The 23,054-nt window shown below is 35.9% G+C and overlaps 1 protein-coding gene across 2 annotated transcripts in view; it reads left to right on the top strand.

The window, feature by feature from the left end:
* The window catches only part of ephb6 (eph receptor B6), a 143,190-nt gene extending 130,198 nt beyond the window's left edge, over window positions 1–12,992 (top strand). For both annotated transcript variants that reach the window (XM_073925915.1, XM_005173518.6), the window contains exons 17-19: window positions 4,103–4,287; window positions 4,373–4,528; window positions 8,962–12,992. In XM_073925915.1, coding sequence (XP_073782016.1) covers window positions 4,103–4,287; window positions 4,373–4,528; window positions 8,962–9,067 — 447 coding nt within the window. In that variant the 3' untranslated portion in view covers window positions 9,068–12,992. The remainder of the gene's footprint in view (window positions 1–4,102; window positions 4,288–4,372; window positions 4,529–8,961) is intronic.
* The last annotated feature ends 10,062 nt before the right edge of the window (window positions 12,993–23,054 follow it).

The following is a 23,054-nucleotide window of genomic DNA, read 5'->3' as shown; positions in this document are numbered from 1 at the left end:
ACTATTTTTATCTTTATTGACCATGTGACCAAAGCCCAAATGCTGAGACAATAGGTGCGTTCGACTTCATGCGGCGCTGCGCAGATCGATCGAAATCTGTCTTAAAGCAGTGCATTCTGGTTAGAAATCTTGTCCGGATTGATGCTGCGCCGACGCCACGTGACTGTCACATGTGGCATCAAAGTACCGCGAAAGTGCTCCGAGATCAGACGGCAAACTCAGACCGTGCAGCTTCTGAAGAGCGACTGCAGGAGCTTTGATGACGACACCGATATTACACGATTGGCCGAGTTCACCACATGACAACAAACACGTGTATTTCGGGTTTATAATTGGACAAATTCAGATTCAAAAGTTTCAAAACAAACAATTCACTTTTCACACCCTCTCTATCCTGTACACATCTTGCTTATTAAAAGACTACAAATATTTTACTGCAGTATCATCTTTTGTTAAATAATCTGGTTATAAAGGTTAGCTTGTTTGCACAGGTTTATTTTTAACTTTTTTATACAGACTATTTACTGCATTCATGAATGATTTAAATGATATATTTTAGTGTATATTTTAGTGAATAACCTAAATAAGTCTTACAGACTTTAAATAAGAAAATCATCATCATTGATCCTGCCACCTTAAAGCTCTCTTAACAAATTAAAGTAAAGAACTATTTTATTAAATAATTATAAAATTATTATTATAATATAAATATATATTTTATTTTCTGTCTAGCAGTTTAAAGGCTACCTGCTCTTTCTGGGAAACTTCTACATAGCTCACTTATTTTACCTTTTGTTCTTTTCAACACAATCTTTTTGGATTAAAATGCTTTTTTGAAAATTCATTCATTATCCAAAATGATGTCATTTATTAAGACCTAATCAAAACACCTTGTTTTGCTTTTTACATTGGAAATTTTTATATCTATAAATGTACATACATGTAAACCCTTTTTTAGCATATTCAAACAAGAAGTATTAGCCTAAAGGTTGATGTTTAACTCCTAGTATTTATGCTTATTGCTTTGTATTTAATAGACCTGTTCGTTTTTATGTTTATATTAACCTCTCATTTCCTCTTATTTCTCTCATGCATTTGTTATATATTTTATTCATAATTCTCTCTTATTGTTTAAAAAGGAACTACAGTTTGTAGAGACTGTATTCTGTTTTATTTGTAAATGTTTTGTTGTTATAAATAAAAATAACAAAAAAATATGATGACGCCATGTGATCGGTCATCATGACTGCAGCAACTTTGAGTCCCGAAGTGTCCAGCTGTCTTGACGGCTCCGTTTTCAACTCCGCCCCCGCCTGCGCTCGGCTAATCTCGTTGATCACCGGCTGCAGCTGAGCTTCATGTCGAACGCACCTATTCAAACTGATTAATCAACATGTGACCACTTTGTAAAACCCCCAAAGTCCACACACCAGGCCCTGATCTAATCAAAGAAAAAGACATGTTTTGCCTTATAAACAAATGCATATGATCATTTTTATTCCTATAATTGGGTGCCACGCCTCTTTTTAAAATCGTACATTTTCATTCGACGGCACTCATATAAATTTGTATGAATTGACCAAATGTAAAACAGTTAAGTTTCCTCATGTGATTAGGCTGGTCCAAATATAAACTTATACTTTATATAATTTTTCAGCCTGATCTCACGAGGAAACGTAAGTATTTTACGTTTTGTCAGTTTAGTGGATAATTCATACGAGTTCATTCGTACGAAAATGTACGATTTTAAAAAGGAGGCGTGGCACCTAACCCCAACCGTCATTGGGGGATGAGCAAATTGTACTAAATTGTACGAATTAGATTGTACGAATTCATACGAATTAGCCACTAAATCAAAAAGTTACGAATTGCCATGAGATTGCGTTGAAAACTTTAGTTAATATATCTGTGTTTGTCATTCTTTTTAATTAAGTGATTGCTACAAATTATTGAGACTAATATATTTCTCACTTTGCAACTTTAAATATTAAAGTAATTCATTGCAATCTGTAAATGTTTAAAACAGTTGTAACAAACTGACCTACAACACAAAATGTCAAACAGTACATGCAAGATACAACAGAAGAAGAAAAACTGTGGGAAGGTTTGCTTTTGAACAGCTACTTTAGCTGTTTCTTGCTACATTCTCGAAAAACTGTATGTTGGCATTGCTGGTGTTTAAATTTTTAAACTACAGTTCTTATTAGAAAGATACTGTAAAATGTAATTACACACACTGTTTGTCACAGTTTTACTGTCATTAGTGTCACTGGTGTGCTCTTCTGTTGCTGCTGTAGCTTATCTGCTTTAAGGTTTAGGCCCAATCCCAACTCTACCCCTTAACCCTTCCCCCCTACCCCTCGTTTTGCGCGTGCCTGTGAAGGGGTAGTGGTGTCCCAATTCTCTTTAGCTTGAAGCCGTAGGGCTAAGGGCAAGGGGTATACACCCATTCAAACGAAGACTTTTCGGGACCACACTTGAAACCAAGGGGTAAGAAAAATTTCCCAGAATGCCCCAGCAACAGCTGCACCCAGAAGTAAGGAGATCCACAAATTAGTATTTTTTGTCATTATTACGAATTTTAACAACAAACAAACACATTTTAATATATTCATAACCTTGTTTGTGTTTTACCGTCATGCTTTAAAAAAAAAAACGCTAAAATAAAAACTACTAAATTTCGCAGTCTATAATACCAAATCATAACTCCTGTACAGCAGTCCCACAACATTCTGACACTCGATGGCACTGGAATACCCTGTCTGAAAAGTCTAGTGGCTGTCAATGGGGTTTTTACAGTGTCTGCTGTAATGTTACTGCTGTTTTTGTGTTTACATTGATGAGTATAACCACTGTGTTAAATGCACAGTATTACGATCTTATTGCCACATTAGATCATTACGATAATATAATATATGCCTTCAGTGATTTCCTGAAGATAAATACCAAAAAATACACAACTGGAATCACTCCAGCAGTCGCGATTGTCTGATCTCATATGAAGCAAGAAATTGCGAGGACGTATGTTGACAAGTGCAGGTACTGTAGTGGTGTCCCAATTCTTAGGGGTACATTTTTAAGCCCTTCCCCTTAACCCTTGGTTGTAAGGGCCAAGGGGAAGGGCTACAAAAATAGAATTGGGATTGGGCCTTAATGTCTTTTGTGTTCAGAGATGCTCTTCTTGTCCTTTATTGTAACAAGTGTTTATTTGAGTTGCAGTTGTCTTTTTAGAAGTCTGGTCATTCTGCTCTGATCTCAACATGTAGCACTCTGGATGTTTTCTGTTTTTCAGAGCATTTTCAGTAAACTTAGAGATGGTTGTGTGTAAAAATCCAGTAGATCAGCAGTTTCTGAACAGCTTTTTATAAAATCTTACTTAAATAAGTATTTTTTTTTTAATCTTCAAGCTTAGTTCCTTCTGTTTTTAAGTTCCCCTTTCCTCCTAATCACTCGTTTATTCCTTTTTTTTTTGTATTTCTTTCTCACACAATTACAAAAGTGTTTTGATTTCCCATAGTTTTGAGTCATGTGACTGCAGTGAACATCTGTATGGTAAAACATCCAGAAAACGTGTCACTGCAGGGACATTAAAAGATTATATTCAGTAAACATCTCATTGATGATGCACGCTATATAAAAGTATGCGAATGAGCCCAGTTTGAACACAGTAAATACATTAAAATGATAGTTCACTAAAGCCTAAAATTATGTTATCATTACTTTCTTCACTTATCATAAAGCTGCTTGAGTTTCTTCTGTTGAACACAAAAAATTATTTTATTAATCATTGAAACCAGTAACGACTGACTTTCATAATAGTTGTTTTTTCCTGCTATTGATATCAATGGTTACCAGTTTCTAACATTCTTCAAAATATCTTCTTTTGTGTTTACAAGAAAAAAAGAAACTTTCAAAGTTTTGGAACTGCTCGATGGTAATCAAATGTCTTGTAAATTTTCATTTTTAACATAAACTATACCTTTAAGCCATCAATAATGTGTACACTAAGTTTGGTTGTTTGCTACAAACCTGATCAAAATGAATGGTGGTCAGTGAAGGAAAGCTGGTCATTTGTATAAGTGTGTCATCTGTGTTTGTGTAGGTGATGAAGGCAGTGGTGGATCAGTATCGTCTGCCTGCCCCGAACGGATGTCCTCCAGCTCTTCACTCTCTCATGCTGCAGTGCTGGCAGGCCGACAGACAGGACCGGCCGGGCTTTGACTCTCTCCTGTCATCTCTCGACCGTCTCATTCGACACCCGGCCTCGCTAAAGGCCGAACACAGCCGGTGAGATACTCAAAACAAGTTTTCTATCATCTTATTAACTGACATCACTTAGTTTCAGCTTTTAAAATATTGCCATTTTTCTTAGTCCCACACAGCCACTCTTAAGCCCCACCCCTACTGACCTGTCATCAGTAAACACAGTCGGTGATTGGCTGACAGTTTTGAAGATGGACCGCTATAAGGACGCGTTTGAGAGAGCGCAGTACCACAGTCTGGAGAGCGTCAGCATGCTCACAATGCAGTAAGTCCAAAACACCAGTGATGGAAGAAAGAAAGCTTTTATAAACCTTTGAATCAACTGAACCAAATGATTCACAATTTGGTTTACTGTTTCGAAGCATTCTAAACACCTCATACTCGGCACAAATGCTACAAAATGGACTTTTTATAACATACTGCAACTGAATAAATTAAAACTACAGCCTATTTAATGCACTTAGCTTATCCAGATGTCTATTATCATCTATACACTCATTTTCATATTTCTATAAATATCAAATGTCTGCATAATTGATTTTCAAAGGCAGCGTGGTGGTTCAGTGGTTAGCACTATCGCCTTACAGCAAGAAGGTTGATGAATTGAATAAAGTAAATCGGCCTTAGTGTATAAGTGCAGGTGTGAACGTACGAGTGTAAGGGTGTTCCCCAGTAATGGGTTGCAGCTGGAAGGGCATCCACTGCGTAAAACATGGAATAGTTGGTAGTTAAATCCACTGTGGTAACACCTGAAATAGAGACTAGGCCAAAATCAAATTACTGAATAAATAATCAAATTTTCAGCCTTCTATTGTGAGCTTTGCTAAATTGGACAGCAAGAGAATATTTCCTAATATTTTCTTTTTAAATTTTACAAATGACTGATTTAAAAGTCTACAAACTCGTTAAACTGATCTGAGATAAGGTAAAAACTATGAAACCTGTTCAGTGATTCATGGGAAGCAGGATCAATGTGGATTTTATAAAATTACAAAGATCGCCCCCCAGTGGAAAGCAATTGAACTTTCAAAACATTTTAAAAAGTAATGATGCACTGAAAAAGATGCTGGGTTCCACACAATCAAATTATTTTGGGATAACATGAAAGAATTAAGTTAGCGCATTAAATTTAAATATTTTGAATATTGAATATAAAATTAAATTGAACATAAAACTATTAAGTAAATTGTGTTGCTTCGGCTAAATTTAAATAAGCAGTTTGAACAAACAGCAAAAGTAATTTTTTGAGTGTGTAACTAAAGTAGAGCTTAGACCGGGCCCTAAAAAATAAACCTGACCCTACCCAAGCCCTTGCACCCTGTGTACAATGCTGACCCAGTCCGACACATTAACTGTAATTGTGAGCCCGAGCCAGATTTAAACCAGACTATTTTTAATATGCCATTTATAATAGACGTTCTCAGTTCTGATCCTTATTGCTGTGGCGAGCCTGCTTCATGTGTTTGTTCACCATGGAAATCCCTGTTTTTAGAGAGGGTGCAGATTTAATCTGAGCTGCATGCAGTGCTTTTTAATGGGCTCACCTAACCCCACCCCTAACCCTACCCGTCACAGTTTTGTCACTAGCTCCATTGAGTGCATTGCGTCTTGCATTGCATTGCTGAGAGATGCAATCTCTGCTTGCATCATAAAGGCTGCAACCATATACTATTGCATTTTATTGCTATTTTACACTTAAAAAATGTATATTTTCTTTGCTCATTCAAACTACTTATTTAAAATAAGCTGAAACAACAAACTTGAGATTTCATTGGGATTACTTAATTTTTTATGTTCAATCTACTTAAATTTGTTAAAAGTGTTAGATTAACTTGTGTTGGGACAACATGAATGAAATGTGTGGCACTTCATGCATTTTACAAAGCTGACACATACAGTTGAAGTCAAAATTATTAGCTCCCCTGTTTATTTTTTTACCCAATTTCTGTATAACGGAGAGAATTTTTTTTTCAACACATTTCTAAACAATAGTTTTAATAAATACTCTCTAATAACTCATTTATTCCCATGATGACAGTAAATAATGTTTCACAAAATATTTTTTAAGACACTTCTATACAGCTTAAAGCGACGTTTAAATGCTTAACTAGGTTAATTAGGGTAACTAGGCAGGTTAGGGTAATTAGGCAAGTTATTGTACAATGATGTACAATGGTTTTGTAGACTATCGAAAAAAAGTAACTTAAAGGGGCTAATAGTTTTAACCTTAAAAACGTGTTTAAAATTTAAAAAACTGCTTTTATTCCAGCCGAAATAAAACAAATAAAACTTTCTCCAGAAGAAAAAAATATTTTTAGACATACTATGAAAACTTCCTTGCTCTGTTAAACATCATTTGGGAATTTTTTGAAAAAGAAAAGAAAATCCAAAATGGGCGCTAAGAAATTCTGACTTCAACTGTATGTTGTCTCTGCCATCGACTTGTTGAAAATGGTTCCATACCTCCGACTTTCCTCTAAACTTGCTCAAAGTTATTTCTCCCATTTAAATTTTTTTCTGTATGTTTTCAAGCTCCATGTTGCACTTTAACTATACACGATACAGCACAGCAGGCCCGGTGTTATGTGTGCCAGTGGAGGAGACGCTGTCGCAGGAGCTAGATCGTTGCTGCGCATGACATTGCGTTTAAATTTTGCACATTTGTAGATCTACACATGTTGCTTAGAACAACTTTGCTAAAATATTTGTATAATATTTCTAAATATGGCATAGCTCTCCACCCAATTAGGCTTATTAATGACTAAAAAGGAAAACAAAAAAACACAAATGCTTGATCATGACCTCTCCCGAAGATACAGTAGTGGCAGGAAATATCGGCCTGACCCAGCTCGCGGGTCAGGTTGTGTCGGGTCAAGTCTGGGTTCAGGCAGAGAATCTAAACTATAAACTGAAGCCCCCGTTTACTGAAATGGCCTTACCAATTTGATAATGCGCTCTGGACCACAGTTTTACATTAGTTTACATTAATATATACACATGAGAACAGGTTTAACTGTGTGTCTGCAACCATAGTAATTACTAATACTATTGCACTAACATGCAGGAAGGCAAAGGCATTAGCAGAAATCATATAATAATGCCATAGGTTACAAATATTTATCATTGAGTTTTTTTTTAATAAAACAACAAAAGCTTACACTTACAATATTCGCAAAAGGTAATCCATTTTCTTTGGGAATTTAAATAGGTGGTTTTACAATAAAACTTTGCAATGTCATGAATCTTTGACAATTCCAACATGGCCAATGGCTTGTCCACTTAAAATCCAGCATACACATATAATGAGGGAATTTTATTTTTCTTCGTCTTAGTTTTCTTTCTGAAACAAATTCAATTTCCCACCTCTGTGTTATTTTCAGCATTGCGCTTAGAAGAGTTCAGATTTGTAACATTTTTTTTTTATTAAACTGGCAAATCTAAAAGGCTAATTTTGCTACAAGCATTTTAGGCTCCACACTTTGACACAATTAAGTCCTATTTGCACACATCCTTTGACATTTTCTTTGTTTTCCTTCTCACATCACGTCTCCTATTTCATCACTGACATCATTGTTTTGATAAACAAGTGAAGAAAAAAACTAGTCAGACCACAAGCTACCAGGTTTCAACTGTTAACATTATAGTATCTAGTAATATTTATTTCAATATTATTTAATGAACCTGAGCTAACAATATGTAACAGTGATCATGTTTTTTGTTATTACTGTGATTAACAAATTGATTATTATATCTATATGAATAATTACTGTACTTTCTATACTTTATAATATTTTTAGTTACTATACTGTTACTATAATTACTATTACTGTTGTTTGTTAGTTCATGTGTTAGATATTATAGTGTTGCCAAAAATTGTCTTGATGTAAATGTATTAGCTGTTAATATGTGGATTTTTAAAAAAGATATTTAGGATGTTTATTAATAGAAAGTCTTATAACAAAATACATTTCAAACTATTTAAAAATAAGTAATAGTGTAACAGCAATTTCGGTATTTTTATATTAATTAATTTATCTTGATACTTAACTTGATATACAGTTGAAGTCAGAATTTTAAGCCCCCCTTTTGATTACCCCCCCCCCCCCCACCCCCCCTTTTTTTATATTTCCCAAATTAAGTTTAACAGAGCAAGAAAATGTTCACAGTATGTCTGATAATATTTTTTTCTTCTGGAGAAAGGCTTATTTGTTTTATTTTGGCTAGAAAAAAAGCAGTTTTTAATTTTTTAAAAGCCATTTTAGCCCCTTTAAGCTAATTGTTTTTCAATTGTCTACAGAACAAATCATTGTTATATAATAACTTGCCTAATTACCCTAACCTGCCGAATTAACCTAATTAACCTAGTTAAGCCTTTAAATGTCACTTTAAGCTGTATAGAAGTGTCTTAAAAATATCTAGTAAAATGTTATTTGCTGTCATTATGGTAAAAATAAAACAAATCAGTTATTAGTTAATGAGTTATTAAAACTATTATGTTTAGAAATGTGTTGAAAAAACTTCTCTGTTAAACAGAAATTAGGGGGGGGACAAGCAGGGGTGCTAATAATTCTGACTTCAACTCTATACACAGCTTCAATAATTTTAAATAGTACTGAATCAAAACATTAAAGCAAAACTAGCAGATTAATGCAGCAGCATGTGAGTGTTGTGAATCTGCTGTTTTTGTTTTTCTCTTAGGGACGTTCAGGCTCTGGGAGTGAATCTGCTCGGTCATCAGCGCAAGATCGTAAACGCAGCTAAACAGCTCAGGACACACCTCACTCAGGGACATGTGGAGGTTTGATGTTTCTCACAGCGGTGCATGCTGGGACATCCCACAAGAACACTGGAATAGAGACGAGGACGACAAGCGGAGCCTTGAGTGAAAAAAAGAAGAAGAGTTTCGTTCTGACTTTACTGGCCCATCCGCCCCCACCCTCAACCGTTTGTCTTCCTTATTCTTCTTTAACTTTTAGTCCCTCGTTCAGTGTCGCACTACCTCTCACTTTCTTGATTCTCAGTTCATTACTTGATGCCATTCAGTATGAACTTGCGCCTTAAGAACACACAAGAAAGCTCCTTTACAATCAGTTGCAAGGACAATCAGAGACTTTAAATAGACAGAGATTGACTGTTATGTCTTTGCTGGCACTCGTGGTCGAGGGCACTAGATGTTTGATTTTTGAACATCCAAGTTGTACTCTTATTAGTTGATAAACTGAAAACCCCATGAGAACACTGCTCCAAAATAATGTTTCTAATCGGTATTTTGCCATGTTTTCCAGGAAAAATATCTAAACAATGTATCAAGTGTTAATAGTGTTATTCATTTTTTTTAAATATTCCTTTCAAAAGTAGTGCTTCAGTAAGATTATTTTGTTTATTTTGGAAAGAAGTTCAAATATATGGAAAAATGCATTATTTATTATTTAGCAAAGCTATAACCACCTAAATCACTGATTATTGCCAATACAGATCATTTTCAATCCCCTTTAATTAGCTTGCTATAAAATCGCAACATATGGCCCAATTACCATAACGTTATTGCTCTTTTCAAACTGTAGCGTTTTTAAGAATTATATGTGGCAAGTTTCATTGGCCAGGGATAGCCATGTTTTTTAAAATTTGCCACTGCTCTCCTAGACAGTGTCTAATTTCAAGTAAATTGGACTAACATTTATGTAGTTTTCACAACCCAGGCTCATTATGAAAACGTATTGCTATATACATTTCTGGAGATTTTCAAATACATCCCAGGAGGTAAAATTTTTTTTTTTTTTTTTTTTTTTTTTTTTTTTGCAGTTTGTGTTGTTGCGAATACACCAGAGGCCGATGCATATGCTTTTTGAGATCTCAAATTTTCCTCGCGAGTGCCATTTACACCTGCTGTTCTCTCGTAAACCCACCAGAGGCCGCTGTTGACTGACTGTCTGATTGACTGAATGACTCATTCTCTCTCCTCCTTCCCTAAACCCAACTAATAGTGTTTTCAAAAATCACAGATTGACCCACCCAGAGACTTTCCAAGGGGCATGTGCTGATAAAAAAGGAAAGTGGGGGAGTGGGGTGGAGAGATCGTGATCTGAAAAACATGAGGTGGGGGGTGGACTGGTTGATGGCATACCTGCCAACATTAATCCATGAAAATATGGGATACCTGAGGGTTTGGTTTGGGAGTGAGGTGTCAGAATAACACTGTTGACTGTTGAGAACTAGGTACTGTGTACTGTGGTGTTAGTAACTACTATGATGTATGATTTGGGCGGCCGCTGCAATCGTATCCTATACCATTGTTGGCGACCCAGGGGTTTCACATACCGTACCAAAATGCTGAGGACCAGGAGGGTGGTATGGTTGAAATTAAGGGAGTTTTCCAGGAGAAAAAACAAAACGGGAGGGCGGCGGAAGATGAGTCTAAAATATGGGAGACTCCCAGTAAAAATGGGAGTCTTGGCAGGTATGATTAACAGTCGCGAACTGAAGACCAAGGGGCCCTTTAGTTCATTTTTGAAGGGCACTTTTTATCCAAAAAAAAAAGGCATGTGCACTGCACAGGTTGAGCCCTGTCTGTGCACATGTCTGGACCCGTCCACCCAATTCCCTAAACTCAACTAAGAGTTTTAAGAAGCAATCCTGAAACACAAAAGCCCTCGCCTGATTTTTACTGCATTTTCAGATTCTACTATTCTCCCCCTGTTATTTACTTGTTTATTTTATTTTTTGGCTTCTGTTTTTCTTACCCTATTTCTGAAACTGTTCTTTGCTGGACTCGAACCCCATTGTTGTGGTTAACTCCTCTCTGCGTCTAAAGTCCGCTGACGTACATGGCAAGATAGTGGACTGGTAACAGCTGCCCACTCGGAGGTAAGCGATCAGCTGGTAAGCTGAAAAGGAACGTGTCATACTACCTTCTAGCATTCGTTTTAAAGATGAAATGCAGCCATACATACTTCTGGCTACATAATTAAACATCTCCAGATATGTATATAGGGTTATGTTTTCAGAATGAGCCTATGTTGATTTTTCACGCGTTTTTTATTTGGTCTGTTAAAGCGCCACCAAGTGACCAAACTCTCCATTTGATCTGCTCACATTGAGCCCATCTGTTTCCAAGTTTATATAGTTCCAAGTCTAGTGAAAATATGTCATTTTGTTGAAGAGCTATATTTTTTTTTGACTTTCAGAAAATAGTTTATTTTTATTTATTTACATAAGTCTTACTGCACTGGTTTAGTTCCAAACAAGTAAAAAACTTTGAACTAGTTTGCTAAAGTATATTAGAACCAGGATCATTGGAAATACATGCCTCAACCTACAGTTTTTGCAAGACCTAAAATACATTGCACATGGTACGTTTTGTTCCACGTTTCAGATTAAAAATCCACTAGAGGGAGCTGTTTACATTTTTACAAATCTGTAATATGTTTCTTTATGTTTTGTTGTATATTTGAGATACAAATCCTTCTTCTACATGTCTACAAGAAGGCATGGTTTGTTGTACAGATCACCAAGAGAGTGAATATCCTTAATCCTTCCTTAAACCCAACCAATAGTGTTTTCAAAAGCAAACGTAAGAGAAAAGTGTGCTTTTGTCATTTTCACCTTCATTTCACATTAACTTTGTCTTCTTTTTTTCTCTCGTTTTTTCGTTGGTGTTGTATAAAGAAATGCATGAAAATTATATTTTATTCATCGATAATATGTCCTTATAGCTATCTTTAGCGTGAAAAAAAACAAAAGTTGTCTGTTTTTTCTTTCGCCGTAGTGGTAATTTTACCTAGAAACTACAGTTTACCCGAGGTATTTGTTCAAATTGAGGCTGAAACACGTATTTCCAATGAGCCTGTGTTGCGCAAATTTGACATTTGATTGCTGTAGCGCCACCTTCAGGACTGTTGGGACAAGCTTTGATAATGTTGTAATCAGAGCAGAATTATTGCTTAACATTACGAGTCTGTAAAACTAATAATTCGGTCAGTCCGATCAATTTAACGGCGCAGCAGTGATCTTTAAAATTCTTAAAAATAACAATAAAAATATTATGATGTTTTAATATCGGAGTAATTTGTTGTTGTTGTTGTTTTATGGGTGATATTTTTACTGGAAAGCAAGACAAAAATAAAGTATCTAATATGAAAAAATACATTGGCACTCTATGATACATGTATAGATGTAAAACAAAATCATGCAACGCAGCGTTCTTCGGAGAAACTGACAGCAAAGTTCTTGTGTTTGCGAGTATCAATCACACACTACCACCATGGTAGTTCTCCTCTGACCAGTGACGTTCATCATCTCACCTGTGACCATATATTACACACACGAAAGCACATGGGTGCGGCTGCGAGCCCGTTTCCCTTCACCCGTCCCAGTGTTTTCCACAGCCCTCCTATGATGTAGCATTGATCGCACTGTAATATATGAGCATCGTGAAGTAGCTGTTGCAGTAACTGTGACTATACAATCACCGACTGAAGTGAAAGAAAGAGAGATGTGCTCCTTCTGTAAATATTGTGTGTGTGCGCGTGTGTGACAGATTTACAGTACGAGTGAAACTGTTTGTTTTAGTGCTGCTGAAGTGAATCGAAGTGTGTGAGTGAATTCCTCTGTAAAAAGGGAGTGTTTGATTGAAAGGTTTTGTTGTTGAATCAGTTTGACTGTACAGTCGTTCACCACTGTTCCACTGCTGTCCAGATTTGTAAAATATATATGATTTTGTTTAACAATGACTACTGAATTTGTTATCGTCCATTCCATGTACTCATCAAGTTGCTGAGATGTGGTTCTTGTTTACCATAAACAGCACAAAGTCAGCAAAATGCTGCATATCAGACGGAGATCAGCGAGCGTCAGCTTTACCAGGAAGTGGATGAGATTCTCAGTATGATCTGATAGGGGTAATGAATACGAAATTCACACAAAGCCGAAGTATTTTCAGAGAAAGCTGATATAGTTTGAAGTCATTCCTGCTTGTTATATTTGCTAATTATTTCGTATTGAAGGATGCATATGTACTGAGGCTATAAATGAAAGGTTTAGCCAAAAAATCAAACCTTTTGTCAGGCTAAAGTAGCTTATTTTTGGTCTGATAAACACAAAAGAAAATATTCTGAAGAAATCTGAAAACCTGAAACCATTTACTTCTATAGTAGGAAAAACAAACACGAAAGTGAATAGTTGGTTTCCAGCTTTCTTCAAGTTTTGTGTTTGTGTATGTGCTTGTTTACATGGATTACAGGGACACAGATTGTGTAATGATGATATGGGTGTGACCTAGTTGTGCACTATTAAGATGGTTTAAGAGGGCATGCCTTGTGTCCTTGTAATTCAATACTCTTTAAAATCAGACTTTCGACATTCAGAATTTGCCAAAGGTTTCCTGTAAGGGTTGGGTTTAGGGGTGAGGTGGGGTAGGGCCATGTAATAAGTGTTTTGTACACTATAAAATACATAATGCCAGAACTCATCATAAATCATATGTGTGTGTGTGGGAGGTGATTGGGTACAAAATACATTGTACAAAATACTTACATAAAATACTTACAAATACCTAATCTAGTCTCTCTGTATATCTGCATCCTTCATTGTTTTTTACTGGAAAACAAAACGGACATTAAAATGTTTTAAATTGAATTGATTTTAGAAAATATTTTTGCCCATGGACAGTATAATATACTTAAAGGGTGAATAACGCATTAGGTTTCTAAAGTGGTTGACCAAAAGTGACAGTACCTTTTTTACATTGTCAAAATAAAGTTTCGTTTTTTTTACATTTAGGGCTCTAATTTAATGATCTAGGTGTGAATTCTAAAGCTCATGGCGCAAAAAATAAGAGCATCTCCGAATCCACTTTTGCTATTTTAAGGATGGAAAAATACTATTTGCACCACGGCGCATGGTCTAACAGGGTTGTGCTTATTCTTTTAATGAGTTATGGGTGTGTTTTAGGGATGCATATATCGTCGGCCATATCTTTATCGGCTGATAAATGCTATTTTTAAGATTATCGTTATCATTCTGATGTCTAAATTAGGCCGATATCTTTAAGCCGATAAATTACGTAATTGTACAGACCTGCCAGCCGCACACCTGGGGTGGAATTTGTCCAGCGCACAATAATGGATCTCTCCTCACACTGTTTATTCCTTCAAAGTCCGTCCTTTCTTCATGAGGTATTGCTGTCCGTTACATTTACATTTACATTTAGTCATTTAGCAGACGCTTTTATCCAAAGCAACTTACAAATGAGGACAAGGAAGCAATTTACACAACTAAGAGCAACAAAGAATAAGTGCTATAGGCAAGTTTCAGGTCTGTAAAGTCTAAGAAGGCAAGTATTAGTAGTATTAGTATTTTTTTTTTTTTTTTTTGGGTACAGTTAGTGTGATATTCAGAGAGGCAATTGCAGATTAGGAAGTGAAGTGGAGACTAAATAGTTGAGTTTTTAGTCGTTTCTTGAAAGTAGCGAGTGACTCTGCTGTTCTGATGCAGTTAGGGAGTTCATTCCACCAACTAGGCAGATTGAGCGTGAGCGTGAGCGAAAGTGATTTCTTCCCTCTTTGGGATGGAACCACGAGGCGACGTTCATTCACAGAACGCAAGTTTCTGGAGGGCACATAGATCTGCAGAAGTGAGAGCAGATAAGAAAGAGCAAGGCCAGAAGTCACTTTGTAGGCAAACATCAGAGCTTTGAATTTGATGCGAGCAGCAACTGGCAGCCAGTGCAAACGGACTAGCAGCGGAGTGACATGTGCTCGTTTAGGTTCATTGAAGACCACTCGTGCTGCTGCATTCTGGAGCAGTTAAAGAGGCTTGATGGAGTTAGCTGGAAGCCCAGCTAGTAGAGAGTTGCAGTAATCTAGTTTGGAGAGAACAAGAGCTTGAATAAGGAGTTGAGCTGCATGTTCAGATAAGAAGGGTCAGATCTTTCTGATGTTATAGAGTGCGAATCTGCACGATCGAGCAGTTCTAGAAATGTGGTCAGAGAAGTTTAGTTGGTCATCAATCGTTACTCCAAGGCTTTTCACCATTTTGGATGCAGTAATGTTTGCCCCATCCATCTGGATTGAAAAGTTATGGTGTAGAGTCGAGTTGGCAGAAACTACAAGCATTTCCGTTTTTGCGAGGTTCAGCTGAAGATGATGATCTTTCATCCAGTGTGAAATATCCAACAGGCAGGCTGAGATGCGAGCTGGAACCGAGGGATCATCAGGATGAAAAGAGAGGTATAGCTGGGTATCATCGGCATAGCAGTGGTAGAAGAATAACTCATTAAGTAACTATGTTCCTTATCATTGGAGATATGTTTGATTGAGTGTCATTGTGTATTTTGCTTTAAATCGCCTCAGGAAAAAATATTACATGTGTAAACCTTTCCTGCTCTGTCTCTTTGTTGTGTTAGAGATAGCAGGGGAGATTCATTTATTACTCCAGGGCCGAATAATATTAGTTTCGGGGTGAACTCCCTTCTCTTTTAGTTGCAGACGGTGAACGAATGAGGACACATGTAATTTGGCCCAATCATTTATCACTCTCCGTGTGGTACAACAAAATCAGTCATCAAAGAGGGAACATCACTGAAAACGTCTCATTGCAAAAAATAAAAACGCTCCTTTTTTCTGTCTCTCCCTCTCCACTTGTTGGGCTGTTTGTAATCTAATATGATTATTTGTCATTATCAACGCGTTGCTTGCCATGTGTTGTTGATTGTATTCAATTTGATCGGAATATTCATACTGATTATAACGAGCACGCGTGAGAGCTTTCACCGCACGTGCGCACACACACATTGATCTGTCAGCCTTCACAGATTAATGAGGGAGAGCCTAGGTGCGCCGGTCTCTAAATCCAGCATACGGGCTCTCAACTCGCCGCACATTCTGTCTTTATATTACTCTCTGCATTTGTCATAAAGTCATCTGAGCTCAATGATCAGGTGTTCAATTGAAATGTGACTCCGAGGGCAAATCTGCACCTGCAGTTGAGTGAAACTCACAGCAGTTTATCATAAACTTTTCATTGATCATTTTCCCCTCGATTGACAGCAAGAACGAACAAAGAAGCGTTGTCTGATTGACGAGCACTGCAGCTACATGTGTTCAGAAGAATCTAAAACACCAAATAGAATGAATTTATGCCGCATTTTCTAAAGTAATATATTCTGTCTCTAGCTTTTTGCTTGTACGGTGGCTCTGAACTGTCAAAACACCTAAAAAAAGGCTTTTTCAGACATCACTGTAAACTTAATATTAAAGATCATTTGAGCTGGTTTCAGTGCTTAGCTCTTTTGTTTTCATTTTACTTAAAATATATTTAACTTGCTTGTTGAGTAAATCCAGTTTAGTGATTTAACCTATTATTTTTATGCAACAGTCAGTTGCATGTTAATTTGCTATGAAGAAAATTATTTTTTTTGCATGCTGATTTATTTGAAATCGTGAATATAGGTCTATATAATCACTTTGCAATTTTGAAATTATAGCTTTTTTGCTTTGAGTATAGACTATTCAGTTCATAAGAGCAGTTACAATTTTTTATGAAATTTACTGTATAAAAATAAAACATTTTGAAATATTTATAATTATCGGCCTATACATATCGGCTAACGGCTTCCAAGTCGGTAATCGGAATTATCAGCTATCGTTATCGGCCAAAAAATCCATATCGCTGCATCCCTACTGTGTTTTGAGCATAACGTGAATTAAACCAATCAGAGTCTAATCTCCCATTCCCTTTAAGAGTCAGTCGTGTCACGCCATGAAAAACTGGACGCTTAACTAGCAAGAAAACAGTTAAACAGATCATCTGTAGCGCGAAGATAAAGAACAAACCTCCTCCATTTTGCCTCTTTACTTTCTCTTTACTCTTTAATCATTTACTTTCGTGAATAAGAACACAGTGTTGTACGCACTCCACTGTAGACATCCATTAGTCTGCATATTTAATTTTGTTTGTTAGGCGCAAAGATTTGTTTCTAAACTATTTCTAAATTCAGTTCTAATTTCCAGCAAATTAATAAATGAGCAATAATAATAATGTGTGGTCAAACACACAGGTTTATCCAAACACACATCTTATTCTTATGCCCCATATGGTGATGCATACATCTCCAAAACCCAACAAGTGGACAAACCTAAGCTTGTTTTTTTTTGTTTTTTGTTTTTTTACAAATATAAATATGCATATAATAAATAATACTGCTACTGATAGCATTATACAAAAGCAAATTGTCATGATTACACTAAAAAAAGCCCACTGAAGAAGGCATGGAGGCAGTGGTTTTTATATTTATGTAGAAAATATACATTTTTGTAACATTTTAATTCATGGATTTTTTGATTCATGGATATTTGTGTATTGCTATACATCCTGTGAGTATTAAGCAATGTGTAAACATTTGAACCCACATTGGCACATAACTAACACTCTCTGTGCTGGATTTAGACCAGCTTTTAGATGGTCAGCGCTGCAGCCTATTTTCATTTATCAAAATAGCAACGTGCCAACATTGCGCCTTAACACACCTCCTTTCTAGACCAGCACACTCATGAATCCACAAAATGGCACAAATAAAATTGCTATTTAAATAATGTGGTGCAAAACATGAAAAATTTGGTTTGCACTGGTCTGAAAATAGCAACAAATCTTTCCAAACACGTCTTGCGCCTTATTGTGCTGGGTGTATGATAGGGCCCTTAAAGTTTATTTTTAATTTTAAAAAAAATGTTTACTGTATTGTTTTTTTTTTCACTAAAATGTATAGCAGTGAAGCTATAAATTAAATTAAAATAATAATAATAATGATAGTAATAATAATAATTACACTAATAAGTAAATGAATAAATGATGAATGGTGGCAGGAATTAAAATATAACCTTTCATATGAATCTTGATGGGTTACTGATAGAAAGCCTGTGTGCATATTATGTGTGAACTACCCATATGTTACATGAATACCCATATGTTGCAATAAAATGTGCACACCCACTTACTTTTGTCACTGAGCACCTACATGGTACACTTCATGGTACACAAAATATTGTCTTCATAGTTCGTACGCTCATGGAAATGGATCTTGACATTGCATTTTCCAGTCCATATAGCTTTAGAAAAACAATTGAACACATTTAATAATTTTTATAACTCGCTGAAATTTGTTGAACAAACATCTGTACACTTGAATATATTTTAATTGATTATTATTGATTAGACTATTGTGGGATCCTTCATGTAATGTTCTCTGTGTGGTGTAAAAAGGCACCTCGCAGTTTCAGCTGCACCTCTCCTTCACTCCTATTCAGAGGATGGACTGGGAGATGATTTCAAGCTAGGAAATTCCACACCCAACCAAGCCATCCTTTTGTAAATGAACTATCACTGGAGTGTTTAGCAAACTGTCCAGCATGAAGAGTCTGACTCTCACAGTAGACTGTGTCAATCATTTCCTACTGCATTTTGTATTTGCTGAAGAAGAAGAAGCCTGGGAAGCGATTCTTGTGGATGGTAGTGAAAAAGAGTGATATGGATCCTTCGGCTAGGGCTATGCTAAATATTTAAAGGCTTTCTCTCATTACCCTCTCTTCCTTTTTCTATCTCCTCAATCTACTCCCAATATTGTTCTAAAATCTTAATTAGTGTTATTGTGAAGTTAAACCAGTCATCCTAATGGCCAAAAACTGCCAATCACAGTTGTGTCCGTTCAGTTCTCAGAGTTTAAGATCAGTTTAGTTTAGTTCAGTGTGGTTTAATTTTCACTGCTGGAAGTCCAAACACTAAAGAGCAAATTCATCGATGTGCAGCTCCACAAGTCCCAAACCAAGCAAGCCAGTGGCGACAGTGGTGAGGAACAAACTTCATCAATTGATAAAAGTGAAGGAAAAACCTTGAGAGAAACCAGGTTCAGTTGAGCACAACCATTTGCCCTCTGGCCAAACTTCTTGTGCAGAGCTGCAGCCTAGGCGCCGGAGGCTGGAGAATGCTGGACGTCTTAGAGAAGCTGCAGGCATGTGTAGGTCACCAGCGGGTCAGAATCGGCTTTCACTGGTGTCTTTCAGGAATCAGTCTGATGCTCTCAACTCCTCCATGACCACTACAACATCTCCTCAGGATACAGCCTGGTCCAGGATTATGGAAACCTCTAAAAGTCTTCAATGGATGGCATCATCTCTTTGTTTGTGATGTCCTTGAGGTCCTCTGTGTTTGCCATCATCTCTTCACAGGATCACATCAATGACGCTGCAAAAAATATCAATCAGGTAATAAAGATCTTCGATTTTTGCTATAGAAACCATATCGTAAACGTGGCGATTTTGTAATGGCATGATGCCTCATGGGAGAGCTTAAGCTGGCTTACTGAAAATGAAGTCCTTTTGCATATACCCCATTATATATATATATATATATATATATATATATATATATATATATATATATATATATATATATATATATATATATATATATATATATATATATATATATATATATAGCTTTTTAGATGTATTTTAGATATTGTAAAGTATTTTGCAATATATGTATGTATATGTATATATATATATATATATATACATATATATATATATATATATATATATATATATATATATATATATATATATATATATATATATATATATATATATATATATGTGTGTGTGTGTGTGTGTGTGTGTGTGTGTGTGTGTGTGTGTGTGTGTGTGTGTGTGTGTGTATACAGTTGAAGTCATAATTATTAGCCCCCCTCAATAATTATTATTGTTTCTTTTTTCCCCAATTTCTGTTTAACGGAGAGAAGATGTTTTCAACACATTTCTAAACATAATAGTTTTAATATCTCATCTCTAATAATTGATTTATATTATCTTTGCCATGATGGCTGTAAATAATATTATACTAGATATTTTTCAAGACACTTCTATACAGCTTAAAGTGACATTTAAAGGCTTAACTAGGTTAATTAGGATAACTAGGCAGGTTAGGGTTAGGCAAGTTATTGTATAAAGATGGTTTGTTCTGTAGATTATCAAGATAAAATATAGCTTAAAGGGGCTAATAATATTGACCCTAAAATGATGTTTAAAAAATTAAAAACTGCTTTATTCTAGCCGAAATAAAACAAATAAGCATTTCTCCAGAAGAAAAAATATTATCAGACATACTGTGAAAATTTCCTTGCTCTGTTAAACAATTTAGAAAATACTTAAAAAAGAAGAATTCTTACTTCAACTGTCATATATATATATATATATATATATATATATATATATATATATATATATATATATATATATATATATATATATATATATATAGCTTTTTGAATGTATTTTAGATATTGTAATAAGTATTTTACGATAATGCAATGCAAATGTGTTTACTGTAATAAATTTTAATGTTTATTATTATTACTAATTTACCATATACCATTGTTTACCATGTATGTGCCATTATTTACCTAAAAGTCTTGGAAAAGTCATGGAATGCAACTTAGATTAGTAAAAAGCAATATATTTGCAAAACGAATGCCACACTTTGACCTTGCTGAACCGAACTAAACCGTCCATTAAATTTAGCAAAAAAAAAAAAAAGTTGTTTGCAGTCTGGTAGATCATATCAATAACTTACTCATCTTACAACACAATGAGAAACACCCAAACATAAAACACATGCCTCGAATATTACACGATTGTTTGAAGCTCTAAAATAACATCCAGCAAATGTGTGCTTTTTAATGCAAAACAACTCAAGACTGAGTCACCCTGAAGAAACAAAAACATCCATTACTTCACAACATGCGGTCCAGCTAACACTCTATAGATAGTATCCCATAGTGCCTTTCTGACCAACCAATATGACTCATGTACCTGTTCTGACCATCAAAGATTTTCTTTTATGCCATCCAAATTTACCTGAAACTCCAGCTTTACAATACTGAATAGCATTGAGATGTTAAATTCTTTGCAAATGTAAATGTACTAAGTTGATATGAAAATACATATTAGGTTTAAGCTACAGCACTGTCCTCTTGGTTAACCAAATCACTTATTTCTTCTTTTGATGTAAACATACAATTAGGCCTTGTTTTTGTAGGCCTCTGGTGTTTGACCACTATGTATTATGCCTTAAATGGCCCTATATTACACAGTGAGTCCAGTTAATCTCAAATTGTCTCAGTAATGCGAGCATCTGAAACAAACTGCATGCAGCGTCTAAAGATATTTCCAAAACGTTGGTGCAAGTGTGTTTTAAAGTGTGTTTTTAATTGGATTGAAAAGGAAAATAACACATTTGGTTCTAGTTTGCTAAGCATACAGATTATCATTTATAGAGAATCTAAAGATACAAAACCATTTAAGTTAAATCAGTGTAAACGCTGCTATCTGAACTTTGGTGCACAAGCATACCTGTTTTTTTTTTTCCCTTGTCATTTTCATGTTGCCCATTACTTCAATATAACCATCGGAAATATGTCTACTTGCAGCAGATTCATTTGTGTTTATGCTGTAGGAATTCCTGCCATTGTTTTGACTCATTTACTAATAAGTTCTTCATAAGTTATCAACTGCTAAGGATGCTAACAAAAGCCCATTGCAAGGCTTGTTGTTTTAGATGTTTGCTAATGTAATTTGTAAAATCTCCAACAGTAAGGCCTGTTTGTTTAGACCAAGTTTGGTCTTATAAATGTGTGAACATGACCAAATGGTTCACTTTCTTTTTTCTGTGTTTTTGTTTGTCGGCATCAAGTCTAATGCCAAATTTGATCAACACATTTAGTCCTGTTTTACTTAGCATTCCCACTGTATGTTTTAGATAAAGCCTAAAAATACAAAATGGTTCCATTTGATGTTTTATTTTTAAGTCTGATCTCAAGAGGAAACCTACCCAGCTAGCAAAATTTATGTGGCTCAAATCCAGCCGACATACCGCATGAAATGATGGCACTTGGGCAGTCTGCTCCTGTTTGCCAGATCTGGACATTAATTAGGCCATCGCAACATCACATATCAGCCAGAATTTAACCAAATGAACCAGAACTGACCCTGTTCTGTGCCACAGTTTGCTTTTATTCTGGCCCAGATCCGGCCCACACCAGACACTTACATCTGGACCACATACCGCATGGAATGATGGCTCTGGGGCAGTCCGCTCCTGTCCACATATTAGCCAGAATTCAACCAAATGAACCAGAACTGATCCTTTTTAGCGCCACAATTTGCTTTTATTCTGGTTGTGTGAGGTTGTGCTTCACTTAATTTTATTGTTTTTTTTTTACTTGGCTTGTTTGCTGTAATGATTAAACTTTTCAAGCTAAGTTCTTAAAAGTTACAGCAGCCCAAAAGAACATTAATAATACAATGTTCAGGGCTATGAGCCCAACTAAAGCAAATCCTTTTCTCCATGATGGTGACTTTAGTCTAAATGGCCCACATATGTTTTAAGATAACTGGGCCACATTTGCCATATCTTCTCTGGGCCGTTTTAAGCTCACAGCCACATTAGCCAGAGCTAACTGCCAAATATTTGCCAAAAGTGGCCCACATTTGTTTTAGGATAACTGAGCCACATTTGCTATATCTACTCTGGGCCACGATAGGCTAACGGCTGCATTAGCCAGAGTTTACTGTGCTGAATATTTCCCAAAAGTGGCCCACATATGTTTTAAAATAACTGGGCCACATTTGCCATATTTTTACTGGGCCACATGAGGCTCACAGTCGCAATTGCCAGAGCTTACTATGCTGAATATTTGCCAAAAGTGGCCCACATATGTCTTAAGATAACTGGGCCACATT

Source organism: Danio rerio, chromosome 16 (assembly GCF_049306965.1).
Source record: "Danio rerio strain Tuebingen ecotype United States chromosome 16, GRCz12tu, whole genome shotgun sequence".
Taxonomy (NCBI): domain Eukaryota; kingdom Metazoa; phylum Chordata; class Actinopteri; order Cypriniformes; family Danionidae; genus Danio; species Danio rerio.
This window is presented reverse-complemented; position numbering and strand designations above follow the sequence as displayed.